The sequence below is a fragment of the Ctenopharyngodon idella genome, chromosome 16 (assembly GCF_019924925.1).
Source record: "Ctenopharyngodon idella isolate HZGC_01 chromosome 16, HZGC01, whole genome shotgun sequence".
Lineage (NCBI taxonomy): Eukaryota > Metazoa > Chordata > Actinopteri > Cypriniformes > Xenocyprididae > Ctenopharyngodon > Ctenopharyngodon idella.
In genome coordinates this window covers 1,448,875-1,475,643 of record NC_067235.1, presented here as the reverse complement: position 1 = coordinate 1,475,643, position 26,769 = coordinate 1,448,875, and the positions used below count along the sequence as shown (strand labels likewise).

At 38.4% G+C, this 26,769-nt stretch overlaps 1 protein-coding gene across 2 annotated transcripts in view; it reads left to right on the top strand.

Moving 5' to 3' along the window:
- ascc3 (activating signal cointegrator 1 complex subunit 3) overlaps positions 1 to 26,769 on the top strand; it is a 204,218-nt gene that overhangs the window by 113,797 nt on the left and 63,652 nt on the right. For both annotated transcript variants that reach the window (XM_051865221.1, XM_051865222.1), the window contains exons 12-14: positions 2,964 to 3,140; positions 3,250 to 3,321; positions 21,067 to 21,201. In XM_051865221.1, the coding sequence (XP_051721181.1) occupies positions 2,964 to 3,140; positions 3,250 to 3,321; positions 21,067 to 21,201 (384 nt within the window). The remainder of the gene's footprint in view (positions 1 to 2,963; positions 3,141 to 3,249; positions 3,322 to 21,066; positions 21,202 to 26,769) is intronic.

The following is a 26,769-nucleotide window of genomic DNA, read 5'->3' as shown; positions in this document are numbered from 1 at the left end:
AAAATATACTAACCCCAAACTTTTGAACAGTAGTGTATATTGTTACAAAATATTTATTTTAAATAAATGCTGCTTTTTTTCTTTTTTTTTTACTTTTTATTCATCAAAGAATCCTGAAAAAAGTATCACAGGTTATTTATATATATATATATATATATATATATATATATATATATATATATTTATTTATTTATATATAAGCACTTTAACCTCGCGCACGAGCAGATCCATTTCAACGAGCAGCGTTCAGTTTTTCCGCTTGCAAATTCCGCCATGTAAATAGTGAATCCGCCATGGTGCGAGCGCAGCTGGCTTTTAAAGGGAATGGGAGATGAGACTCTGATTGGTTTGTTGCACGTTACGCCCAAAACACACCCATGTCTCATTAAGAGACTAGGTTCAACCCTTTCAGATCATGCGCCGACCATTTTTTCCGTCCTTAAACTAGCAAAAGTGGATTCGGACACGCCCTAAGTGCACTTGCGTTGTGCGCTTTAGACCATGTACTTTGAGAGTTAAAATAGGGCCCTCTGTGGGTTTTGACCCAATCACCAATTACTTGCAAATCATTTAGATGCTCTTTTAGCCAATGAGGTCCAGGTGGAATAATTACTACTTTCACTTTTTCTTTTTCTTTTTTCAAAAGGTTTTTTAAAAGCTGAGATCTCTGTAAAAGTACAGCCATGCCAAGTCAGATTTCACTGTGTTTCATAATGCCTCAAATGTCACCTAAAGCAAGAGAGACACCCGTTGGCGCGCTGCAGGCAGGTGTGTCATGTGCCAGTTTTTGCCAGACATTATGAAGTGAAGCCGTGTTCAGACTGTAAAGAAGGTATCAGTAAACCAGCACAACAGATGGCCATGCAAGATCTGGTTGTCCTCGGGTGACCACACAAGAGCAGGACGGACCCGTAAGGGTGATCCAGATACATGACCTCCTGCCTGCCACAGGCCAGCATCATTATAATGGGATATCATCCAACAACTGTAGATGTAGCTCAGTGTCTCTGAGCTCCAGAGAAGATCATGAGTTTTTAGTTGTTCTTAGTTGTGTTTTCTAAGGCAAGCATCAATGTTATCATTGGCTCATACTTTAATTTTGGCACGTAACTCATCCTCGCCGTTTGTAATGTAATGGAAGCCCATTTCTGCTGCAGAGTAAAAAAACAATAGAAAAGAAACTGACATATTAAGTTTAAACTATGAAATTAAGTCACTCTGTGGAAGATAAAGTTGCAACTGTGAGCCATAAAGTCACAATTACAAGAATTGAAGCCACAGTTATGAGAAATAAAGTCACATTTACTGAAAATAAAGTTAAAATTGCCACATTTAAAGTCTCAATTGGTACATATAAAGTCACATTTATGAGAAATAAAGTTGAAAGTCACATTTTTACTCTGAGTAATGCAAATATACACTATAATTCAAAAGTTTAGGGGTCAGTAAGATTTTTTTTTTTTGCTTTTGAAATAAGACTCTGATGCTCACAAAGGCTGCATTTATGTTCAAAAATACAGTAAAAACAGCAATATTGTTAAATATTATTACAATTTAGAACAGCTAATATAGTATTATATAGTAAAATGTAATTTATTCCTGTGATTTATTCAGCATCATTATTCCAGTCTTCAGTGTCACATGATCCTTCAGAAATCGATCACTGTTCAATCACAATATTTTTATTGTAAGGGAAAGCTTGACAGTGTGACAGTATCCGTTTTTTTTTTTTTTTTTTTCTCATGTGACTCGTTTTATAATGTTGTGTGTTTGAAATGTATGCTCGGTGGTTTTGCCTCAGTTGATCCCTAACATAACAGTAGAATATGTGTATGACACGAGAGATCAGTTCATGAGCTCTAGCGGAGGTGACCTGAGCTCTCACTGAGCCTGAGAGAAGGATTTCCTATGAGTGTTTTCATCATTCTTTGTGCCCACAAATAGGGACTAGCTGTGTGATATCTAGATTACCTGGACAGACAGCTACTGCATCATATTAAAGGCCTTACCAATCTTACCTGTCAGCCGCACCGCAGGAGGAGCGCAGATAGCGCAGCCGCCTCTCTGTCTGTCTCAGACGCTGTGACTGTCATTAGTTTTGAGTTGTTTGTTTTTCAAAACTTTAATTCTGTCTTCACAATAGCACATCTGGCAGTGTGAGACGGTGGTGATACTTGTCAAAAGAAGTATTACCGTGACAGCTGTCAGATACTGTCATCTGCACTTCATTATATAATTGCAGTTGGATATAAATATGAACATATTTTACCTGTGAAAATAGCTGTTCTAAAACCTGGAACCAGCTGATTTAGCTATGTTTGGCATCATATCCATAACACTGTTATTTTAATATACTATTGTAGATTTTACTAATATTTTGAATTAGCAACTTAACATCAAATTCTGTTTTGACTCAGTTATGTTGAGTTTTTTGCTGTTTTATTTATTTATTTATTTATTTATTTATTTTAAGGTTTTTTGCTGCTTGTTTAATGTTTCATTTTTGTTTTATTTATTTATGCATGTATTTATCTGAGTTTTACTTACACTGTGCGGTCACAATAGCTAAATGCCTGTGGGCAAATAAGCCTATTGTCAACAGTGTGTGAATTGTATAACTCTCAGAGAAGTCACTCTTAAACCTGCTGGTCACTGCGGCAAATTTGCTTGGAAAACTTGAACCTGATGTGAAGTCTGCATGGGGAAATATTTCGCCCTCACCTAAAATTCCCTATCATGTGGGTTCCTATTGGAATTACTGGATTTTGTCCTTGCAAATTCACCCAACAATGGTAAATGTGAGTGCACCTTTAGAAGGCTGCTGCCTGTGGACTCTCGACAGCTGGTTTGTGGAACAGATTGAGTATGATCACAGCTGTGTATGGGAATGTACTGTAGGAGACCCTTTAAAATGAAAACCCTCTATAAAGCGCTCTCAAAACCTTCTATCCATCTTTCTCTAGGTGGAGTCAACCCAGAGTATGATTCGCATACTTGGTCTCTCTGCAACGCTGCCAAATTACTTGGATGTGGCGTCTTTCCTGCATGTGAACCCTTTCATTGGATTGTTCTACTTTGACAGTCGTTTCCGTCCTGTTCCACTTGGCCAGAGCTTTGTTGGCATCAAGACTACAAATAAGGTACCCATCAGCCAAGAAATCTCAAGCTGTGCCAAATACAATGAATTTTTGAATCATATTTTAGTCCGAAATATGAAATGTCTTTGTAATTGTTATGTTCTTGTCGCAGGTTCAGCAGCTGCATGACATGGAGGAGGTTTGTTATGAGAAAGTCCTGGAGCAGATCAGAGCGGGTCACCAGGTAATGTCTGTTTGTGTGTTGAAGATCTTTTTCTGCTTTTTGTCATTGAGCAGACTGTTTAATATATATGATGAATTGAGTGTGGGGTCAATGACATACAAAAGGTTCATTCCAGTTCTAGTATAACCCTGATTTAGGCCTAAATGTGTAACCTTTAGCTCCATATACATACGCCTTCACTACCTGGCAAATTTCCTTAAAGAGGAAACTACACTAAAACAAAAGATCCTGTGAACTAAAAATGAACAAGACTAAAACAACCCCTAAAGCCCCATTCACAGTGCCAGCGACAAAGCAACATGATCCCATTTGTTTCAGTGGAGAGCTGGTGATTTCTGGCAACACAAGTGACACTGACCTTCCATCCATGAACTTTTTCTTAAAAACAATGAAAAAGGCCCTAATTCCTCTAAGTTTAAAAAAAGGTCACCCCATATATATATATATAAGAGAGAGGGACAGAGAGAGAGAGAGGGAGCTTTATGAGAAAACAACTCAGCTTGATACTTTTTGATATTTGTTTCAGTAGCAATATATGATGTCGCACAAGATAAGTGATACTACCTTACAGAAGAGCAAGGCTATCTGGAGCAATAATCTAGTGATATTTCAGCAATGACATAGAAGAAGTGGAAATGTGCCTTTAGAAGGATCTTCACTAGAAGAAAAGTGCAGAATGCCACTCCAAATGCAAATTATTGGAAGGTACCAGTTTACCAGAAAAGAAGTCACAATAATTTTGTGACCCATGAGTGTTATAAGGGGTATTTTTGGTATAACATTATTTATTGTAGGTTGCTCCGTACCTGAGACAAACAGCAGGACGCGTGCCAATGTTGCAATGCAAGTGTTTATTGTTACAAAGGCCAATGGGAGATAATGAATATTATTTACAATATTTACAATTCCCCACGTGTTTTTGGGGAATAATCCAACACACAACAAAAGGGGAAACGGGACGGTGCATCGCCAAATCAAAGACATAAATAAAAGCAAAACAAGCCTCGTTCTAGCTGATGAATAAGTATCTAGTCTCTCTAACAAAAAAAAAGAAAAGAAAAGAAAAAAAGCAGCGTACAATGAGGGGCGAACAACTGGTATATGGCGGTCTTTTAAACAGACTGGAACAACGGGATTGGTTGTGACGTCAGCGGGCGGACAGTGATTGGCGCCAGTCTCTGCCAACGGGAATCTGAGAGAGAGAAAGAGAGAGCGCTGTTCCCACAACACAGGGACGTAACAGTGACTTGTTTGGAAACTTCCACTATTCGCTCCTTTCTTCCTTTGATTTCATATTAAGCATTTTATGTACTGATTCCATTTATATTTAGTCTTTTCCCTCCAAAATATTTGTTTTTAGCAGCAAGAAAACTGATTCGTTGTTTACGACATAGAATAACGTTTCCTTGTTTAACTTAAACTTAATGAGCTTTTTCTACATTTTTCGTTGTTGCAAGAAAAAAAAACAAAAAAAAAAAAACCTTAAAATATTGTAAATGTCTTGTACAGTGTCCAAGAATAATTTAATGAGATTTGTTTTGGAGCACCATGAATGGACACATAGGATGTTTTCATCCGTGAAACAGCAGTATGAGGGATGAGAGAATGGTGATTGTGACTGTCAAGCTCCAAAAAGCACATAAAAGTCATATAAAATAATAGTCCATAAAATTTATTCCATATAATGTGTTTCCCCTTACCTTAAACCTCCAACCTATATCTGTAAATCCCACAAACTCCCAATACAGATCTCAATCCTACAGAAGTCAACACACATCACACCTTGCCAGTGTTGGTTAATCTGTTGATTGGTTCAGTAACTAAAAATAACAGTATGTGAGAAATGTGTCCGGGTTGGGGTTGTTAATGTCCAGAGGACAGAGTGTTAACAGTATGGGACGTGGTGACCTCACTGTGGAGGATGTGAGAGAAGAGCCCCGATCAGAGTCCCTCATTTACGCATGTCCACATGCTGTATGTATCGCTGGCTTTGATCTCTGCACCTGATCATCATTTGTCTTCTTGAGTGTGTTCAGGAAATGTCTTCTCAAGGAGAAACACAATGAAAGGCTGTGAGCAAGGCCTTCTTGGGAAGGTTTAGCGGTTTAATTGAAAATCATCATTCCTGTATTCCAGCGCTGAAGGTCACGGGCTCTGCGGTCGCAGCGCTGTGCTGTGGTATATTGTGCCCTGTGCCTCGTCCTGAACTCAATTTCTAAATCTCATAAATCTCCAAACAGCCCACTCTTACCACCGCATAACCTCTCACCTTGCAAATGTTCTGTGCGTCTCGAGCTCACATCTTCTGTTTGAGTTATTTGTGTTATTTGTGTAGTTTTTAGATGCTGTCCGTATTCTTTCTTGCTCTAAAGGCCAAGTTATACATTTAACTGCATGTCCTGGTCATAGACATAAGTGCAGTGGTCTAATCTAATCATACACTGTCCATCAGTTTAGAGGGTCTTAGAAAATCACGTTTTTGTCAAAGACTTTGTCTGGCTCGGATTCAGAACGATGATCAAAGCATGGAGTAGATCGAGTCCATTAACACCCCAAAGCTTCACATTCCCATACCCAGGGCCTAAAAACTAGCGTTTTGTCACACCTGCCAGTGGAAATTTACCGGCCATATATATATATAAAATATATATATATATATATATATATGAAAAATTTTAGATAACAGTAAAAAATAACAATTTTAAGGTACATAAATTTGATAAAGTAATCAAATGTTAAATAACACTGCATAGTCTCCATTTTATAAAGTAAACCGTTTAATCCTTTTAAAGTTACAGAAGGTATTCAGTCAAGAGCAGTGAATGATTTTCTCTTTGTCTCTTTTGTGTTTGATTAACCTTAAGGACACAAATGGAAGCAGGGATATATTAGGCTGCTGTCACTTTAAGAGAGCGAATGCACAGATCCGATATACTACTGATACACGTTTTCTTTTTCAATTGTTTATGTTCACTTAAGACATGACTGAGTATTTTTATGAGGATATTTACCATTACGGGCATTTTCAAGCACAAGAAGATGTGAAAGAGCTCAATTCAGTATCCGCACGCAGTCTGAGATGCGGATTTCTGGGCACATGCTTTGGATGCTTGTGCACTGAAAACTTCCCACACAGCGGGTAACAAATTGAGTTCCCTTTCACTTGAATATTTCATTTGGCTTAAACTTTTGCGACGATGCAGCACTGGCCCGGCATTGCTAGAAATTATAAAAATATTACTGGCCAACAGATGATGGATACCATTTCATATACTCGGCAATTCCAATTTTTTTACTCCCATTTGGCGCTTGGCGAGTTAATTTTACGCCCTCCCTATACCTCTTAGTGGGTTCAACATTTCATTCAGTAATGTTAGGCAGTTTGGATTTATATGCTGTTGAATGTTTGATGATCATGTTAGCTTACTTGACGAGTTCCATTGCAAAAACCTCTAAAGGGGCTCGCACACTGGACGACAAGCTCAGCGCCGCGCCGCTCAGCGCCGCGCCACGCCACGTCTTTAAAATTCAAACGCATTGTTTTCTATGAGTGTACGCACACCGGCGGCGATATTCGGCGCCTGTCCGCGGCGCCCAGCTACGACTCAGGAATTTGTTCAAAATCCTGCTGCGACACAGAGCGCCATGTAGGCTACATTGTTTTACATTAAATTTATATTTCTCTCAAATCGTCGTTAATGTACATACTGACTTCACCCTGTGCTGCAAGATGCATCAGTTTTACATTCTTAGTTTAACAGCTTGAATAAAGTCTAAAAATGTTTAATAAACGTAGCTTTTTTTTTTTCATTTTGCTCTGTTGTGCCATTTTTCCATGTACACTAACCTCAGTGCGAAATATTAAAGCCTAGGCATATGTAACGTTTCCCCGTCGACTTAAAACTCACCCATCGTGCAGCTCTTCTATCAGGAGTTGATTCAAAATTGAGCTTGTGCGTATATAATGTGCGCGGCCGGTGTGCGATACCTGTGAGTTGTCCGAGGCGCTGAGCTTCTCATCCGGTGTGCGACCCCCTTAAGTCCGTCTGACATGTTTTCTTTTAAATGAGCATTTTTTACCAGTAGTTTCACTTTAATGGCAATGAAAATGTTATTAGTCAGTTATTGAAATGCCTTATTTTCAAAAAAAAAAAAAGTAACTTTAGTCAATTCATTGGTATTTAACTTTTTTTTTTTTTTTTTTTTTTTTTTTTTTTGCAAAAACTTGTTTGGACAACTCTTTGGACTACAAGACAGTAAAATGTCAGTTTCTGTCAGTTTTACAGCAGCAAAAGGAACACTGTTGTTTTTACTTGCACTGTAACGATGGACAAAACATGATAAAAACTTGCAGCTCAGCAATTGAAAGCCGGCTCATACACACACGTCATTTATCTTGAAATCATGTGATTCGATTTGCTGTTCTATTTCAGAAGATGCGTAACAGCGCCTCCTACTATATAAAACAGGGATTACCAGAAAAAAACTCGTCAATGGCGGGGAAAGAGTTAATATTACTCGGCAGTACAGAACTTTTGCCTCTCTATTGCCATCTCTGTTTGAAACATAAAATTGCAAGTTACTAGTTACTGCTCCTCTGGCCAGTTGAATCTGACATCAGAGCAGATCTGTCATTGTACATTGACATGACAACAAAAAGGAAAAAAGAAAATAATAATTTGAACTAGTAACATATCTGACACTTTTGTTCTGACCAAATGAAAACGTAAATGTTTTAAAATAAATCACATTACTGACATTTAGATCTAACGATTGCTCAGTCAGATCAGATCACACATTAAAAATGATCTTGGTACTTACTGAGCCACTGAAAAATCTTACCTGTTCAGCAGAAAAAATCCATCTCTGCGTCAGTCTTCAATCTCGTCAGTTGTCACCACCTCTCAAAAGCCATGCCGATATTTACTCTCATTTTAGCACAGCTCTGTTGTTTTCCTTTTGGACTGCAGGTTATTCGCATTTCAAGGTTTCTTGGTTTTGACAACAGTTGACTCCCCAGATGTCAATGATGATTGCCATTCAGACCTTTCTAGATTAAAAGCAGCCGTCAAGATGACAAGTTTAAATTCTGAGCAACATCCTCAGTACACGCCATATATTAGCTGCTTCTTTCTGTTTACGGGCGTGACGTAACCACACAAAGACGAATGACCTCAAACTGACATTTCCCAAAATTGGACCCAAAAGCTCAAAATACAAATCATGTTTATAAGCTTACCGTTGCAATTTGGGGTAAGGTAATTTTGAACACTGTTTTGAACACTGATGTCTCATGTATTTATTAACTGATTTTTGTAATTCTTTTAACAAAAAAGTGACATTCTGCAGCTTTAAATGCATAATTACACTATAAGAAGGACACCTTACAATAAAGTGTAACCAGCAATATATGTACCATTCAAAAGTCATTCATTTCTTAAAGAAAAAAAAAAAAATCCTACTTACCCCAAACCTTTGAATCATAGCATATACTGTTTGAAATGAAGACAAAGTTTGCTGATCTCTCTGCTAGGACACCTGTGTGAACCTGAGGGAATCTGACTTCATACATACATCATCTGAAAATCACTTTGAAACTAGCTAATTAAATGTCATTGCAAAAATGGCTCAAAGGAGCGAAGAGAGTTCTGAGAAAGGCTCTGGTGTCATTTGTTTGCACAAGACACTTGCTTTTGTTAACTAATGCAGTGACATTCAGATGAGTCTGGCTTAAATCTTCAAATGCTTTGGGGCCAGTGTAAGAAATAAATCTGAGAGGCTGTGCATATAGTGATTTTTATTTGAGTGTGCTTGTAGGCTCATTAGAATTTCACATAGTTTGGAAATGGTTGTGGGTCTGTGATATACCGATGAGCCAAAACATTATGACCACCTGCCTAATATGTTGTTGGATCCACGTGCTGCCAGAACAGCTCTGACCTGCCAGATATTGGACTCTACAAGATCCCTGGAGGTGTGCTATGGTCTCTGGCACCAACACGTCAGCAGCAGATCCTTCAAGTTGTGTAGGTTGCGAGGTGGAGCCGCCGTGGATCGAACTTGTTGGTCCAACACATCCCACAGATGTTCGATTGGGTTGAGATCTGGGGAATTTGGAGGCCAGGGCAACACCTTGAACTCTTCATAATGTCCCTCAAACCATTCCTGAACAGTGTGTGCTGTATGGCAGGGTCCATTATCCACTTCCAAGGCCACTTCCAGCAGGGAACACCATTGTCATGAAGGGGTGGACCTGGTCTGTTTAGGTAGGTGGAACATGTTAGATTTACGTCCACATGAATGGCCTGACACAAGCCTTGCCGTTTCAGAGATACTCTGACAAGGGCCAAATTGTTATGGCAGAGCGACTGGGTCAAAGTCGCTGAGATCTTTATTCCTGCCCATTTCCCGTGCATCCCACAAGTTGGTTACAAGAAATGATTGTTTGCTTACCATCTAATCTACCCAGACATTAATATATGGCTTTATTAGGAGATGATCAATGATATTAGCTTCACATGTGACTGGTCATAATGTTTTGGCTCATCATTGTATACCACATGACATTTTACAACCTGAACTGACCTTGCCTTGTTAAGTTAAATTATGTGATAATTTAAGAGATTTATTGGCCTTGAGACAAGAGGATCTGCAGAGATCCTCTCCATTATATCATTTCCTGTTTTTTTTTTTTATTTTTTTTTTTTTATAGTTGTTTTTCTTTGTTTATGCATGTTAGTTGGACCATGTGACTTTGTTTTGGAGGGCAAATATTTTTGAAAATGTTAACAGGCAGTGAAACAGTTTTGTTAAAATATTTTTTTTTCTCTCTCATAAGGAAAAATAATCTAAAAAATATAAATCCTGCACACTCAAAATTGTGTAATCACAAAAGTATTTTAATGAGCAACATTCAGTCAATCAAACTTCCTCAGGCTTACAATATAATATAGATTGATTTGTTTCTTGAAGTTGATTTTGTGATGTGAATTATTGTACATTTGGGTGTAGTTATTTTTATTTTATTTTTCCAAAATGGTGGCAGTTTGGTAATTATTATTACAGTTGACTGTACTCTAAATGTGTTCTTACATTTGCTTGCACTTTGCATATTATGTATTCCTGTGGAAGGTCGATTGACCAAAACGTTGCTCATTAAAATAAATATTTGTGATGACCCACACTTACAATTGATTCAGGTTTATCTCAGAAACAGTAATAAAAGACAATGTCTGAGTAATAAAGGTTTCTTCAAGTATTTTATCTTTTTCATCAGGGTTTTTTAATTATGATATCAGGACAGTTCAGGACATCACCCTTGACACGTTTGAGGATCATTATCAAATTAAATTTAAGTGTTGTAAGTTTAATTTTAAATATAATAAAAAATAAATAAATAAATAAAAAAAGAGTGTCATGTCATTGACCCTGTAGCAGCTTGCCACATTAATACAGAATTCATGTGGCAAGCTGCTGTGTGTGTGTGTGTGTGTGTGTGTGTGGCAAACTGCTGTGTGTGTGAGCGTGTTTGTGTGTGTCTCTCTGTGAGTGTGTTTGTGTGTCTCTGTGTGTGTGTGTGTGTGTGTGTGTGTATATGTGTGTGGCAAACTGCTGTGTGTGTGTGTGCGTGTGTGAGTGTGTCTGAGTGTGTCTCTGTGTGTGTGTGTGTGCCAAACTGCTGTGTGTGCGTGTGTGAGTGTGTCTGAGTGTGTGTCTGTGTGTGTGTATGTGTGTCTGTGTGTGGCAAACTGCTGTGTGTGCCTGTGTGAGTGTGTCTGAGCGTGTGTGTGTGTGTGTGTGTGTCAACTATATTGCAACAGCTTCTAAAATGTCTCATCCAGTCAGATTTCAGAGATGGATCTATCAATGTAATAACAGCTATTGTAACCAGGTTAACGTTCCTACCCTCACATTTTTGGGAGAAAATCATTTCTTTTGAAAGACTCATGATTTAATGTGCTCCCACCATTAAATTGCATTTAGAACTAAATGCTAAATCATTTATAAGTGAAATGGAAAGCGATTTGGTGAGTTGAAACTGGAAGTGAGCTGAAAAGATCGCAGGCCTTTCTCTGTGCGCCGCAGTACAGTGGGGAGCGTCTCTCTCAGCTTGATATTAAATTGTCAGAAGTGGCTGTGACATATATTAATTTCATGTGGGAGCATGATGGATTGAATTTTCTTTATGAAATGCCCCCTTAGCCCCCCTGTCGGGCCGGTGGTTGGCAGGCATGAGGCAGATGGAACTTTAATACGCTTACGGAGGCAGCGGTTACTGTAGACTGTGCTTTCTCACAGCTTTGCAATGATGAAAAAAGTCTAATAAATAATATTTGCCGCATAGGTCTCCATGGATCTTTGTAGGACTACTCTGTGGCGTCTGAGAGAGGCAGAATATAAAGGAATGCCGGTGAGAGATGGAATTCAATCTCCATGCATACGTTGACAAGATGAATAGGTTGAGTGATTGCATCTGTATGTGCAAATTTAAGTTGTAGCAAACTCAAGTTGCATGCAAATGGATGAAAGATGAACAGAGTGTAGAGTAGATTTACATCTCTGTTTCTTGTTCAGTGTCATTGTAAGTTCAAGTTCATTGATGTTGGTCAGTGAGAGGCAGTTAGTTCATCTTTGGCAAGTAATGATCCATTTGAGGCCATACAGTTGTCGAAGTTATCTCTCTGTTATGGCTCTTTAAGAGTTTTGTGGAAGGTTTGAGAAAACCTTTTGTACTCAGTAATAAATGTGCATTGTAGGTTATTAATCATTTGGTGGGAAGCTGTAAGTTTTGGTTGCATTCAGAGGTGGACTTAACTCGGGATGAATTCTTACAGAGTTCCTAAGGGGACATGGTGATGGAAAAAAAAATATTAGATGGGAGGAAAAACTGTATTAAACGTGAACATTTCCCAGAGAAACTTTGGTATGTCTGAAGTGGACCATCAAAATAAATTGTAACCGAAACTTTGTTTGCAAAACTGTTGGTATCCCACAAGAAACTTGGCATTCACTTATAAAACTGTTGCATTCTCTCGTAAAAAGTGTTGAATTCCCCAAAGAAACTCTGCATTCACTCTCAAAAGCATTGCAATAGTTTTCCCTCGCACCCTATGTTGTTTCCATCACCACTTTTGTGTTCGCTCGCAAAAGTTTTGCATTTCCATAGTAAGTTTGCTTTCGCTCATTTGCGTTTTGGAAGAATACACAAAGTTTCTTTGGAAATTCAAACGATTTGCAAGCGAATGCAAAAGTTTTGCAGGAATATGAAAATTTTTGTGAGCAAGCGCAAAAGAATTTAAATATAATTTTTCATCCCATCTCATTTCTTCCCCCATCACCATGTCCCTTTAGGAGCTCCGTACATTGTTTTATGTCTGCACTTGTTATTATTATTTTTATTATAACTGGTGTTGTTGTAATTCTGTTGTGTTTCCAACACAGGGTTGTTTTACTCCATCAGCAGAACGATGGGGATAACCAAAGAAATGATGAGAGTGATTATGTCTCAGAGAAAAGCTTACTTTATAACACGTGAAGTTTGTGAACCCTACATAATTTGATCAATATTACTGCGTTCTTTTGACCTGACTGAGTCTGTCCTCCTCTCAAGCATATCAGTCGATTTACAGTGCCCTTAACAAGCGACACTGGGGGGTGTTTCATATCTTTATTTAATCGGTTGCACCACCCTATCATTTTTGTTAAAAGATTTGGAAATTTATAAAATCATAATCAGGGCCATTTATAATATAAGGTGCATTAAGGGTGCTTTGTTTTTAATCCATTAAACCAAAGCAGTCTCATTAGACATGCCGTTTTGATTCTCTAAGGCCCCGCCCACGGCTGCTGACTGACAGTCCTGCACTACCATAGTTTCCGCCTTCAGCGAGTTGTACACTGTCCGCCATTTTGTCCACGCTCAAGCAGCTTTACCGACAACAATGTCTCATAAGCAATCCTGGTGTTCTATTGTTGGATGTAAGAGTGAACATAGGAGTCTTCACCTGTTCTGTCTTAATGCAGCATATATTCTCTGGCTCCGTAGGCATTATTGTCTGACTCTGGTTCGAACTGAACACCATTACTGACAGTTTCGGACATTTTCAGTGCTTGAGATTGTCCTGTTTGTTTGTTGCATGAGCTCTTGAAGCTCCGCTCTCTTCTGGAAAGGGGGCCGAGAGCAGCAGCTCATTTACATTTAAAGGGACACACAAAAAACGGTGCGTTTTTGCTCACCCCCAAAACTGGCTATTTTAACATGTTACAAAAAATTATCTGTGGGGTATGTTGAGCTAAAACACTCTGGGGACATCAGAGACTTATATTACATCTTGTAAGAAGGGGCATAATAGGTGCCCTTTAAAAAGCATTCATTATATCTAGCCAAGTTTCATATACTGTATAAGTTTCTCCTTACAGTAAATGCGAACATTGCTAAGACTGAAAGGGAATGAGAGGAAGTAAACATGCACATTCCAGGCGACTTGTGTTCACCGTTAACAACTAGAATTTAATTCAGTAACTTGGAGGGAAAATTGTATATGTGTTGTTCACAGATTGTGGACTGTTACATGTAAATGTTGTCTGTAGTTGTTGACAGTTGAAATCAGCTGTCTGAAGGCAGAAAACAAACATGCATTTGCACCTTCATTAAGCGTGGTCAAAAACGCATCCCAGACCACTTCCAAATAGGTTTTCAGTGATCTAATTATGATCTAATCACAGTGTGTCTTGGGTGCATTTCAACTTGGCCTATAATGTGATCAAGTGCAGCTGGTTTGAGAAACTCTCCAGACACACAGTGATATATGCTGTAGTAACAGTTCTCTAAATGGTTATGGCAAATTCTCTAATGGTTATGGCTCATCTTGTCAGCACTTTTACAATGACCAATCAGGATTTCAGCTTCACAGTAGCTGCATTTACTTTGAACCTAATAATCCGTTTTGCAATCAGAGTAGTAACACAGAATAAAAAAGTTTCATGTAACCATGTCAATTTGGAATTAATTGACCAATTAATTGTCCAATTCAGACCCCAGAGGGGTGGTTTAACCCTTTTCTAATCCGTTTGATAGGACATGTAAACACTTGATCAGATTGAAAACTGAAATTGGAAAGATCTGTGCATCAGTGCATTTTACTTTTTAAAACTCTATGTATATTCCTGCAGTGTGCACATCTCAAAAGATCAAATCCGATTTGAAGCTTGTGACATACAAACGCACATACGGAGTTCAATGGCTTCATTCCGATTGATTCAATTATTGTTTATGACTTCAGTTTAGTTTGAGTTATAATCAATGAAAAAGCCTGTTATAATCACTGAAGCTGTCTACACTGCAAAATGAGTATCTTGTTTACATTGTATCTGAACTTTGTTGTTTATGATGATTTCGCAAGAGTGCAGAATTCTATGCGCACACTGAGCAAAACTGCCATTTTCTGATTGGCCATTGCATTCATGCACTCAACAGAAACGTGTGTGATCGGTTATAATGTTTAATGATGCATAAAAAGAAATCTTTGATGCAACATGAAAAGATCTAAATGCAGAGGTATAAAGAGTACCTGAAAACCTGAAAGTAAAAGTACTGATACCTTACAGTGAAAATGACTCACTCGCTACAAGTTACAAGTCACCAATATTAATACCACTTGAATAAAAGTCTTAGAGTATCTGACGTTAACACTACTTAAGTATTTTATTCGTACTGAATGTAAGCTCAAATATGGACTATCCTCAACACCTAAGAGACATTCCAGTGAACAACAAGAAACAGTTGATTTGCAAGAAGAGCAACCATATTTATTTTCTATAATCAAAATAAAACTGAACACCTTAATATTGCAATAAATCAAGGTCGACACAACAGCCTCTTAAACGTCTACAGACACTCAGGTCTCAGTTAAGCTCAAGTGCGCAAACAGGGAATATCCTTCAATATCCTTCAAGAAGGTCTCTTCAAGATAACTGATAAATAAAATAATGTTAACTCTAATTAAAGCCAAAGCCTTCTGGACTAAACGTGCTTGTTTCGGCCTAATCACTGGCTGCAACTATATTCTCATCTTAAACATAAAACACCTACAACTACCTGCTAATGCACCCACATTCGTGTAAAGTAGCCTTGTTGACAAGTTTGGGTGATTAAGGGCAAAACACACAAGATATAGGACCTTCAATGCTCTATAGAGAGCGATAACAGAAATAAACTGCTGCAGAAAAACTAGGTGCCATACAAAATGTAATGTGTAATTGCATTACTCTTTACAAATGCATTGGAGTGAAGGGCACATACTTGTTCAAAAATGTAGTCAAGTAGAGAGTAAAAGTTGATAATATCCTTGATACTAAGAACAAAAGTAAAGTAGCCAAAAAGATACTTAAGATACAAGAAGGTACAGTAACTAATTACATTGACTCTTTACACCACTGTCTAAAAGTAATACTGCAGTTGACACATTTCCCCCCTTATCATGAATTTTGGGGGCATTTATGTTAATTTTGGTAGTATTTTTGAACCAAGTCCCCTAGTGGCCATTAAGTATTGGTTTTAACAAGTACCAGAAATGAAGCATCTGCCTTAGAACTCGGCCTTATAAAGTGCAGTATGGGAGTTATTTCAGTAAGAGAGGTATTTCTGTAGGATCAACAATAAAACACCCTTCGGCTAGGAGGGATTATTGAAAAGAACAGTCAGACAATGCCATATAAATCCTTCATGGCTCTCCTTGTCCTTCATTGTCATTTATTGTTCTTTTGTGACTTTTCCTCTTTGTCGCAGCGATCAGCTCATTAAATCTGTTTTCTGAAGAGTCTTTCCACATCCTTACAGCCCCAATAACCACATTTTCTGTCCTCTCTCTCTCGCTCTCTCTGTGCTCTGAAGAAGAGCAGATTGCGGTGAGCGCTGGTGAGAAACATGTTGGCAGGTGGTCAAGGACATGTTTGTGTTTTTTGGAAGGCTGTTCTTAAATTAGCAATCATGAATTAATTAGCTACCAATTATCCACAAGCCCAAACAATTGTGATGAATGCCAAAGTGCTGGCTCTGTTTCCAGGTACTGACCGTGGCAAATACAGCCCAAAACAAACAGAACAACAGCGCATCAACACAGAGCCATTCGGTGTGGCACAGAGCATCACTGCTCCGCTGGCTTCAGACTCACGTTGTAGCATGTCTGGAGTCATCCTCCTTCCTTTACTTAAATGCATACATTACTTTGAATATCTGAACATCTTTTATGTTGTACAATGTTTTCTTGGAGGTAGTAAAGGTAGTTATTAGGAGGTGCTTGTGTGTTAACAGAATAACAATATTTGTAAGGTAAGATCTCATCCTGATAGTTAGATCTAGATTAAGTTTAGCAGCTGTGATTGTGCGCTGCAAGCTGATGCCAAACATTTGCATCAAACTCCATTGTTTGCCTTAAATTTGACCAGCAAAGCACCAGCAAAGCATTACAATAATCAATGCGAGAAAACACAAAGATGTTGATGAACTTTTCAGCCACCTGGGATGACAACATAGGACGCAATCTGGCAATATTTCTGAAATTAAACAATGATGTCTTGACAGTGTCCTGAACATGGGGAAAAATGTTAAATGTGCATCAAATATCACCCCCAAATATTTTAATTTAGTGTAGAGCCAACCACACTTAAAGTTAAAGACCAAGCCTTACGTAGCTGGTGGGGTGAACCAATGAGCATTACCTCCGTCTTATCGTTGTTTAGACACAGAACATTTCTAGACATCCATTTTTTTATTTTTTTTTATTTCAGGAATGCATTGAGAAAGAAAAGACACGGCTACATTAACATCAGGTTTAAAATGTATATAAACCTGAGTAACATCTGCATAAAAGTAAAAGTGGAGACCAAGTGATCTTAAAAGTTGACCAAATGGAGAAATGTAATTGCTAAAAAGTAAAGGGCCCAAAATTGATCCTTGAGGAACACCAGATTGCACAACACCAATATCAGACCTGCAACCACCCATAGCAGCAAACTGCTTTCAATCTAAAAGATAAGACTCAAACCAGCTTTGTGCAGTCCCAGATGTCACTAACCCCGGAAGAAGCTTGTTGTAGTCACTACCAGCCGTTTGTTGTAGTCCTTAAACAGAGAATTCTTTAAAAGAAAATATCTCCCTTTGCATTGAACTTTGAGTGTCGTAACTTTACAGATGTTGTTGATGCTCAAACAGCAACATTACACACTAACTAAAGTTTAAAAAAAGTGAAATCATAATCAGCCACCCCTTTAAAAGAAAGATACAGAACAGTGAAGAACAACTGAAAATCATCGAGAGAGGGGAAATCACACAAAAAAGACAAAGACCAGACTGTTCACTGACCACCTAATACATACTTTGCACAAAAATGGCAAGAACTGGTTGATTTTGACAGTTCCAGGAGTCAAGATGTTTGTTTGTATTTTATCAGCTGGGAAACAAAGTCACTAAGTTCCTTGTATGCCTTGAACTTTTCAGAGTAGAATAGTCTTTTCAAAGATTGCCAAAGAGATTCAGGTGTTTCTTATTAGATATCCTCATCCTCAAGCGGTGTGTTTCAGGGTTCTGCCATGTTGTGTCTACTATGTGCTTTGTTAAGGTGGTTGTCATTACACACAAGCATACAGTTTATACTATCTGCTCAGGGCCAGATAGCATCGCATTTTACTTTAAAGACCCCATGAAATCTGAATTGGCATTGCTTTAGTTCATGATTATGAGCTTTAAATATTTTATGCAGATAGACAAGTTTACAGTCATCCAGAAAAACAGACCAAATATATTGAACATATCTTCAGGGGCATATCCAAATTTCCATCCAATAGAATGATCTCTAGAATGAGACTGTCGGTCCCTCAATCCCGCCTTCATTTGACTAGCAATAGCATGCAGCAAATCACGGTTCAGGAGGAACTTCATGTTTATGGGTATCAGTTGGGTTTCCAAACAAGTTATGCATTTGCGTTACATTCACAGTATTATTGTGGTGGAAAGTGTCACACTGTAGGGAGTTAATATGTTAGAATATTATGTGCTAGGTCGAGAACAGTATGTCAGATTTATTTTTCTTCTCCCCTAGCTCTCCCACACCATCAGTACTTTCAGTTAAAGGACGGCGAGAACAGTGAGAGAGAGAGAGTGAGAGAGAGAGAGAGAGAGAGAGTCTTTTTGCCATCTCATAACTGTCTTGTATTTCTATTATTGATTGTTTTTGTCTGGGGTATTGACTGCTTTGCAAGGGCAGCCTGAGTGTAATAGGAAAATTACAACCCTCTTTTGTCCTTTGACTAATATGGCACACAGACGCCGCTCTGCCCTTCTGCTCATTGTGGATGGAGCTTCTGCCTTGTCAGGCTGAGAAAGAACAATCCAGAAGTTAGAGGCCAGATCCAGATGTGCCAGTTCGCGTTTGCATGTAAAAGACCCAGCACAAAACTGCGTTTGTACCGATGGAAATCCCAAAGTTCACAAAATGTTTCTTATTGGTTTTTCATTCGTTCAGTACTGAAACATACAGTATCGATAAGCAGTTCAGTGCAGTGGCGAGGCCAGAAATCTCCAGGTGGGTGGATCTGGTGAAATAGGATGGACTTTCATTCTGTTTTTTTTTTTTTTTTTTTATCCAATTATATTATTAATTATTATAATCATATCAATGTGGGTATTTGAATTTATTAAAGCATTATGTGTTGACTTTCTAGCAGCTCCCTGTTTAAACTACAAAAAAAAAAAAAAAAAAAAAGCTGGGTTAAAAATTAACAAACCCAGCAGTTGGGTTAAATGTTTGCCTAACATGCTGGGTAGTTTTATTTAACTCAACTATTGTTTAAAAATGACTATATGGCTGGCTTAAAATGAACCCAAAATAGGTTGGAAATTAAAAATCAGACATAGTTACTAGAGGCAACAATAATAATCAAAAGGTGAACATTTATACAGGTTCATTTATTAAATATATTATTAAATGTTAATTTCCAACATACTTTAGGTTCATTTTAAGCAAGCAAAACAGTAATTTTTAAACAATAGTTGAGTTAAATAAAACTACCCAGCAGGTTTGGAAAACATTTAACCCAACCGCTGGGTTAAAACAACCCAATCTCTGGGTTTGTCAATTTTCAGCCCAACTTGGGTTGTTTTTAACCCAACATTTTTTAGAGTGTACTTAGAGGTGGGCAGTATAACCAAAATCTTTACCACAATTTTCAACCAATAGTTTTACAAAGTAATTTTTATCCACAATAAGGAACAACATCACAATATAGTAATTCTGCTTGAAATCAGAGATGTTACTGATTAAAATCAAAGACAACCTATTATGCCCTTTTACAAAGTCTTGATGTTGTTTTTGTGCTCTACCAGAACAGGTTTTCCTGCTTGAATGTTCATTATTTTCCTCATATTCTCCATTGTTCAGCTCCTCTCTCCCAGTCTGTCAGTAACGCTCTGTTTAGTTCCTGTCTCTATGAAGCCCCTCCTTCTGAAAAGCACAGTGTGCTCTGATTGGTCGGCTAGATAAATGTGTTGTAATTAGTCAAGCGCTTCAAGCGTGTTTGGGAAATGTCCCGCCCCTTACCATAACTGGCAGTTTCAATACACTACTAACTCAGCCAGGCCCCGCCCCTTTATTATGCTAATGCCTTGAGTAAGAATTATTTAAATAAGCAATATTGTGACAACTCTTGAGAGTCAAGCCGATACATTATAGGTACAAAATAAAATGGTACGACTCCTGGGGGCATTCTGAAGCGAAGGGATGAGTTTTTGTAAGAAAAATATCCATTTTTATATCTTTATAAACTATAATAACTGGCTTCCGGTAATGGCTGTACGTGTCTAGTTCTGATGGAAGAGTGACCTCTGACCCGACACATGACGCGTGATGTAGAAGTATAAGCAAGGAAACACCTCTCGAGGTTCAAACAAATAGGGCTGTGCAACAAACTCAAGCTCCTCTTCTCTTATATCAAAATCCTCCGACATTTATCTTTAAAAATTCTCATTTTAGACTTCTAATTCATGACTGGTGTTTTGTTTTGCTCTATCCTCTGCGCTTCCGCGTTCATCAATACGTCATGCGTTGGGTCAGAGGTCACTCTTCCATCGGAACTCGACTTGCGTACAGCCGTTACTGGAACCCGGTTATTATAGTTTATAAAATTTTAAATATGAATATTTTTCTTACAAAAACCCATTGCTTCACTTCAGAAGGCCTTTATTAACCCCCTGGAGCCGTATGGATTACTTTTATGATGGATGGATGCAGTTTTTTTTTTTTTTTTTTTTTGGCTTAAATTGTGAGCACCATTCACTACCGTTATAAAGCTTGGAAGAGCCAGGATATTTTTTTAATATAACAATTGTGTTTGTCTGAAAGAAGATAGTCATATACACCTAGGATGGCTTGAGAATGAGTGAATCATGGGATAATTTTCAGTTTTGGGTGAACTATCCCTTTAAGCAGCACGAGTTCCTGCCTATGTAGAGAAGTGGTCAACATACATTGGCAAGGCCAAATTTTTCAATTATCGGCATGACCCGGTACGTTTTTTTTTCTGTTTTCCAATGTGACTGAATAAATATATTGGCCATCAAAAATCAGTTTCGGTCGACCATTAGTGTAGAGTGTTTGAGTTCAGTCGTTTATGAGGTTCAGTTGTGTTCAGGCAGCCCACTGTCTCAAACGTAACCTAACCATGCGCCTCTGTCCTGTGTGTTTGTTTCAGGTGATGGTGTTTGTACATGCCCGCAACTCTACCGTTCGCACCGCCATGAGTCTGATCGAGATGGCCAAGAACCGGGGAGAGCTGTCTTTTTTCCAGGTCACCCAGGGTCCAGACTACGGCCAGTGTGAGAAACAGGTACACGCTACTTGCAGTACATATCAAAATATGGTTTCACGCTGCACTTTCCAAGCCCTTTTTCACCATTATAGTTTGGTGCAAGAGTCTATTTAAAGATCTGTGGTCTTTCTGGACAGTCGGCGCTTCAAGTCTGAGGATAAATGGAATAATCTCTTCAGCGTTCGCTTTCCTATGTGTTTTATACCCATCATAGAGAACCTGCGTCGCACTTCTGCTTAGGACAAAGAAATTCAGAGCGGGCTCTCTTCAGCCGGCCAAAGCGGTGTTATTTATGAGCAGTTATTCACCGGCTCTGCAGGAGAGAAAAGTGAGAGAAATTGAGGTCAGTCACCTATGCTAGCAGTGGCGGTTTCTGAGAGAATGGTAAACACAGGCAGGAGACGTACCTGTGAGGGCCAAACGGGTGCGGACGCTTTGAAATGAAACCCGAAGGCGATGCAGCACTAAACTTTTGGATGCTGCCCTATTAGCTGGAGTGGGTGTGCAATTAGAGCCCCCGCAGAGGCTGACATTCAAACACCGCTCGAGTGTGCGGTCCAGCTGCTGCGTTTGAAGATGCACTTAGACACACTAGAAGAGACCAGAGCCCATTCATGTGCGCTTTACGTTTTGTCAGAGGAATTGTGGTGGAGGAGCGCGCCGCACTTTAATACTTTAAAAATGTTTATAAAGAAGCAAGCAAGTCCACTTGTGATGTCAGTCGAAGTTTCTTGCGGCAACAAAAGCTGTCAATTTGAATTGAATATCAAAGGATTGTACATCCTTTCTGTGAAAACCTTGTGTTGTGGTAATGTTTTCACTTCTGTAAATGACCACTCTTATGATTACCAGCGTAGTTCACACTGTCATTCATAAAGGCGGGCCATGTTTCTGCATACTTAATGGGTGTTGATATGTAACATCACTGCATATACGTCCTGTTTTCCCCTTTAATAGATGAACATAGACAAAAATGAACAAAGACAAAATCATTTTCTGCCCTATTGTGATGTATATCTGAGTGAAACCCTTCTGGAACAAGAACAAATGTAGGGCGGGGCTTGATTTTGTCCGTGGGGAATTGATCAGATGGTTGTGGTTTGCTATTGGTGGATCTCATGTGAGTGACAGGTTGCCCCGCCCTCGTCATCAGAGAAGAGATGTCGCAGCAAGAGGGAGTTATTCTGATTCAAGATTATGAGGCGGTGAATTAAAAAAAAAAAAATGTCCATTTTGATTTCGTGGTGACTTTAAGGACATTATGATTCACACTGCAGTTCATAAAGGTTAGCCAAGTTTCTCTCTTAATGAATGTGTTTTGGTATGTAAATGGTGGTTGTGATGTCAAAATCATAAAGATTTCTGTATTATGTCCTGAATAAGGTTTATGTAAATATGTGGGGCCATATGTTAATTAAGGCTGGGTATTGCCACAGATTTCATCAATTTGATTCGATTACGATTCACAAGCTCTCAATTCAATTCCAATCTAGATTCAATTCGATATTGATTCATTTGTAAATATTTCACATACATGTTAATTTTCCAATAATAATACTCTAAACTATACAGAAAACCATCCCATATGGTACATTTCACTAATAATAAAGATTTAAATTGAATTACTATTTATTTTTAGATATTATAATCAACAAAACTGAGTTGTAAATCAGAAACTGAGTTATATACAAACTAGAGCTGTGGACCAAAAAACAACATATTAATTACACATATTTCTGTAATTCATCATGATTAATCACGCCTTGTATTAAAATGTGTAATCATGTAAAAATTAAATATAATCTTTGTTAAAGCTACTAAAGTGATTTTCTTTGTCTTTTGTTGTTTGATTAACATTAATGACATATTAGGCTGTTGTCACTTTAAGAGCAAATGCACGGATCCTATATAATGATACGTATCTGATTTCTTTCTCAATTTTTTATGTTCACGTAAGTCATAAGCAACTGTGTGTATGAGGATACTCACAGAGATGGGCATTTTGACATAAATTTTGCGTGTATGTGTCCGTTCAAGCACAAAAAGACGAGAAAGAGAACTGAATTCAGTGTTCACGTTCTGTCTGTGCAACTTTGTGTGTTTCCGCACAGAAAACGGTGTGTGAGTACCGAATCGAGTTCTCTTTCCTGTCTTCTTGCGCTTAAATGGTTTAAAATCACTTAAATGTTTAAACTGACAGGACCTAAAACACGTGCAGATGATAACCTTTCACTTTATAATGGTTAAACTTTACAGTTAATCCGAGAGTCATGTGTGTTTCGAACCGTGGTGCCTGGTCCATACGGATCAACTACAATCCCTATACTTGACATCGCACATCCTGTGATGTGACTGTCATGGATGCACACGTCATGATATCGATGCTAAAACGATATATACTGCACAGCCCTGGTGCTTGTGTGTAGTATTGATTGACCAGTGTATCGATACTGCAGAAAATGAGAATTGAAACGGTTTTAAATGTGCAGAATCAATATGTACCGAAAAATCTGTATTTTTGGCATCACCAGTTTATTGTTTCATATAGTTTATAGTTTTAGATTACTGCTAATGCCATTTTTCCTGTGCATTTGCAGCTCTACCGGCTGATCCGGTGTGTGTGTGTGTGTGTGTGTGTGTGTGTGTGTGTGTGTGTGTGTGTGTGTGTGTTATAGATGAGCGGTGGGATGTGTGTGCACAGAGAGGTGGAGCACTGCTCTCTCAACACTAGAGTCACACTATAACTCCATATATAAATCTCCCAGCAGAAGGTGGAGTGATACATTTAGTAACCTTTCCGTGGGTCCCGCGGGCTCGACCAAAATGGATGCTGTCTTTAATCTACACCCCATTTAAGTGAGGTGTACGTGAGGCCATGGCGTTCTCCTCAAAGCCACTGCTCAGGCAGAAATAGGATTTGCATTATAAATGACGTAATTTTTAGTATGTGGAAGATGTGTGCTATGTGCAAGTGTTTCTTTTAAAGTAACACGTTACCCCTAAAAGGTGCATAATTATGCTGCACTGTTACATTTTTTAGAAAAGTAAATCTGGTATTACAGTACAGAAGCAGAAAGTGTCGCTTGTTGCTTCGTTACTTGCTGTGTTAAAACACATTAACAGCACTGATGATAAGGAATTGTAGTGATATATTGATCGGCAAGGAAGAACTCAGAGCCAATATCTTGTATCCAAAGAAGTTTACCTCCAAGTGCCATTTAAGTGGTGTTTCTTTGAGGATTTGGTGATATGTTGTAGATTCTGTCTCTTCCGGAGCAAAGGGCCCAAATGTGATATTTCCGATAAGAGTTTAAGTCTGTTTGTGAGGATTAAAGTGAGGTAAAGTGTGTTTCTGTGCTCTGTAACATCACTATATCTCTACACACACATACACACACACACAACCTCAGTACTCACCTTCTGATGACACAGCTTATTTACTTATGAAAATCGCCCCTCATTAATATTAATGCTCTCTTAATCTCACATATGAATATGGAGGGGGAAAACAGATCACCTGTAAGGTCAGTTATATAAAGTGGGATTGTTTATAATTCTGTAGAAGTCAGAGGTGAGCGTACTTCATAATGCTCATTAAAGCACTTTATGTGTGCGTTTGAAGAGGCTGTCAATCAGGCTCACATATCTTAATGCATCCTCTGAGATAAGAGCCTCTATAAGCGCTTTTTCGCCCCATGACTCCAAACGCTCGCTAGTAAAGAGCAGAAAGCTCTAATTGTGTGTGTGTGTATATGTTTGTGTGACATTAACAAGCTGATTGAGTGTGTTTATAGTTTGTTAATGCTAGTTAATTGACTGCACAGAACACACACGCACGCATATACAAAGTCTTTTCAAAATATGAGGATATTGGATAAAACAAGTTAAATTAATATTGTTCATTTTTGATGCTCAATTAGCCACATTAACAAAATGAAATATATATATATATATTTTTTTTTTTATATATATAAAGTTTTATTTATTCCTGTGATGGCAGAGCTGTATTTTCAGCAGCCATTGCTACAGTCTGCAGTGTCACATATGCTGATTATCACTGGAAAACATGATACATTTTTCAGGATTCTTTGATAAATGGAAAAGACAGCATTTATTTGCAGTGTAATTTTATTGTATCAATGCAAATGCTGTTACTTTTGATCAGTTTAATGCATCCTTGATAAATAAAAGTATTCATTTCTTACTGACCCCAAACCTTTGAATGCAGTACATTATATTAATTGCTTCCAATATGTGCCAATTTTTATTTGCCCAGTTAGTATTTTGTAAATTGCTTGTTCAAAACTTTACATGTGTCCATGTTTTTGTGCTGATGCATGTGAATGTTACAGACAGGTACAGGAAGTCCAGCTCTCAGGGTGATCTGCTTGAAGGACTCAAACTATTAATAGAAATGACGGATAGAGATCCTTTCACATGCCCTCTGACTATTCATATCCCATTCACACGCCTTAAGCACTGAGCAGCCCATCAGTAATGCAGTGTTTCAGTATTCAGGGAGACAGTTCCCGGGGTTCTGTTTTCTCAACTATTATGTTTATGTAGGCGGCACAAAGCATACCAACATAACCAGTTCCATCATGATGAGTGATGTGCTTCACTGCGGATATGTTCCTGTACCCTCAAAATGGCATGCAGTTTATTGCAGTCAACTGATGGGATTTTTTTTTCTCCATGTTCATCTGTCTTTAGTGTGTAATGTTGCTGTTTGATCATGAAAAAGCTCTGCAAAGTTCCAGTTCTTCTCTATATTAGTGTCAGTGTTTCTGAACTCCCTGAAACGCCTCCATTGTAGTCTTGAGTTTTCTTCACAATATTCCTCATTTAAATAATTCATATGCAGAATAAAGGGGCGGGGCCTGGTTGAGTTAGTTAGTAGTGTATTGAAACTGGCGGTTATGGTAAGGGGCGGGACATTTCCCAAACACCAATCACAACACACTGCTCCAGCCAACCAATCAGAGCACATTGTGCTTTTCAGAAGGAGGGGCTTCATAGAGACAGGAACTAAACAGAGCGTTACTGACAGACTGGGAGGAGAGGAACTGCAACAATGGAGAATATGAAGAAAATAATCAACATTCAAGCCTGTTCTAGTAGAGCACAAAAACAACATCAAGACTTTGAGAAAAGGCTTAATAGGTCCCCTTTAAATGCATTTAATATAATCATGCATTTATAATAGCAAAATAAGTGGATTTATACTGTTATTCTAAACATAAACAGAATGTATTTTAAGTAAAAGAAAAGAAAGAAATGAAAAGTACTCTGTTTCAAAGGTCTTCCTCACTGATCTGTCTTGCATTAAAAGCATGACTTGGTTCAAACCCATCTGATGGCCCCTGTCCCGCTCTGTCATGCCCCTAGATTTCACTCTTTCAGATCGGAGCCTCTCCGTTACGCTCCTTTGGTCTCGCATGCAGCCTACTGTCTCTGCGTCAGGACCTCCTCTCTCCCATCGGTGGATGAAAGGAGACACCTAGTGCTCAAACCGACAACCAACATGAACAGTGCGAGAGAGACGTATCACAGAAGTGTGTGCTGATGATTAAAGCCGTGAACGCA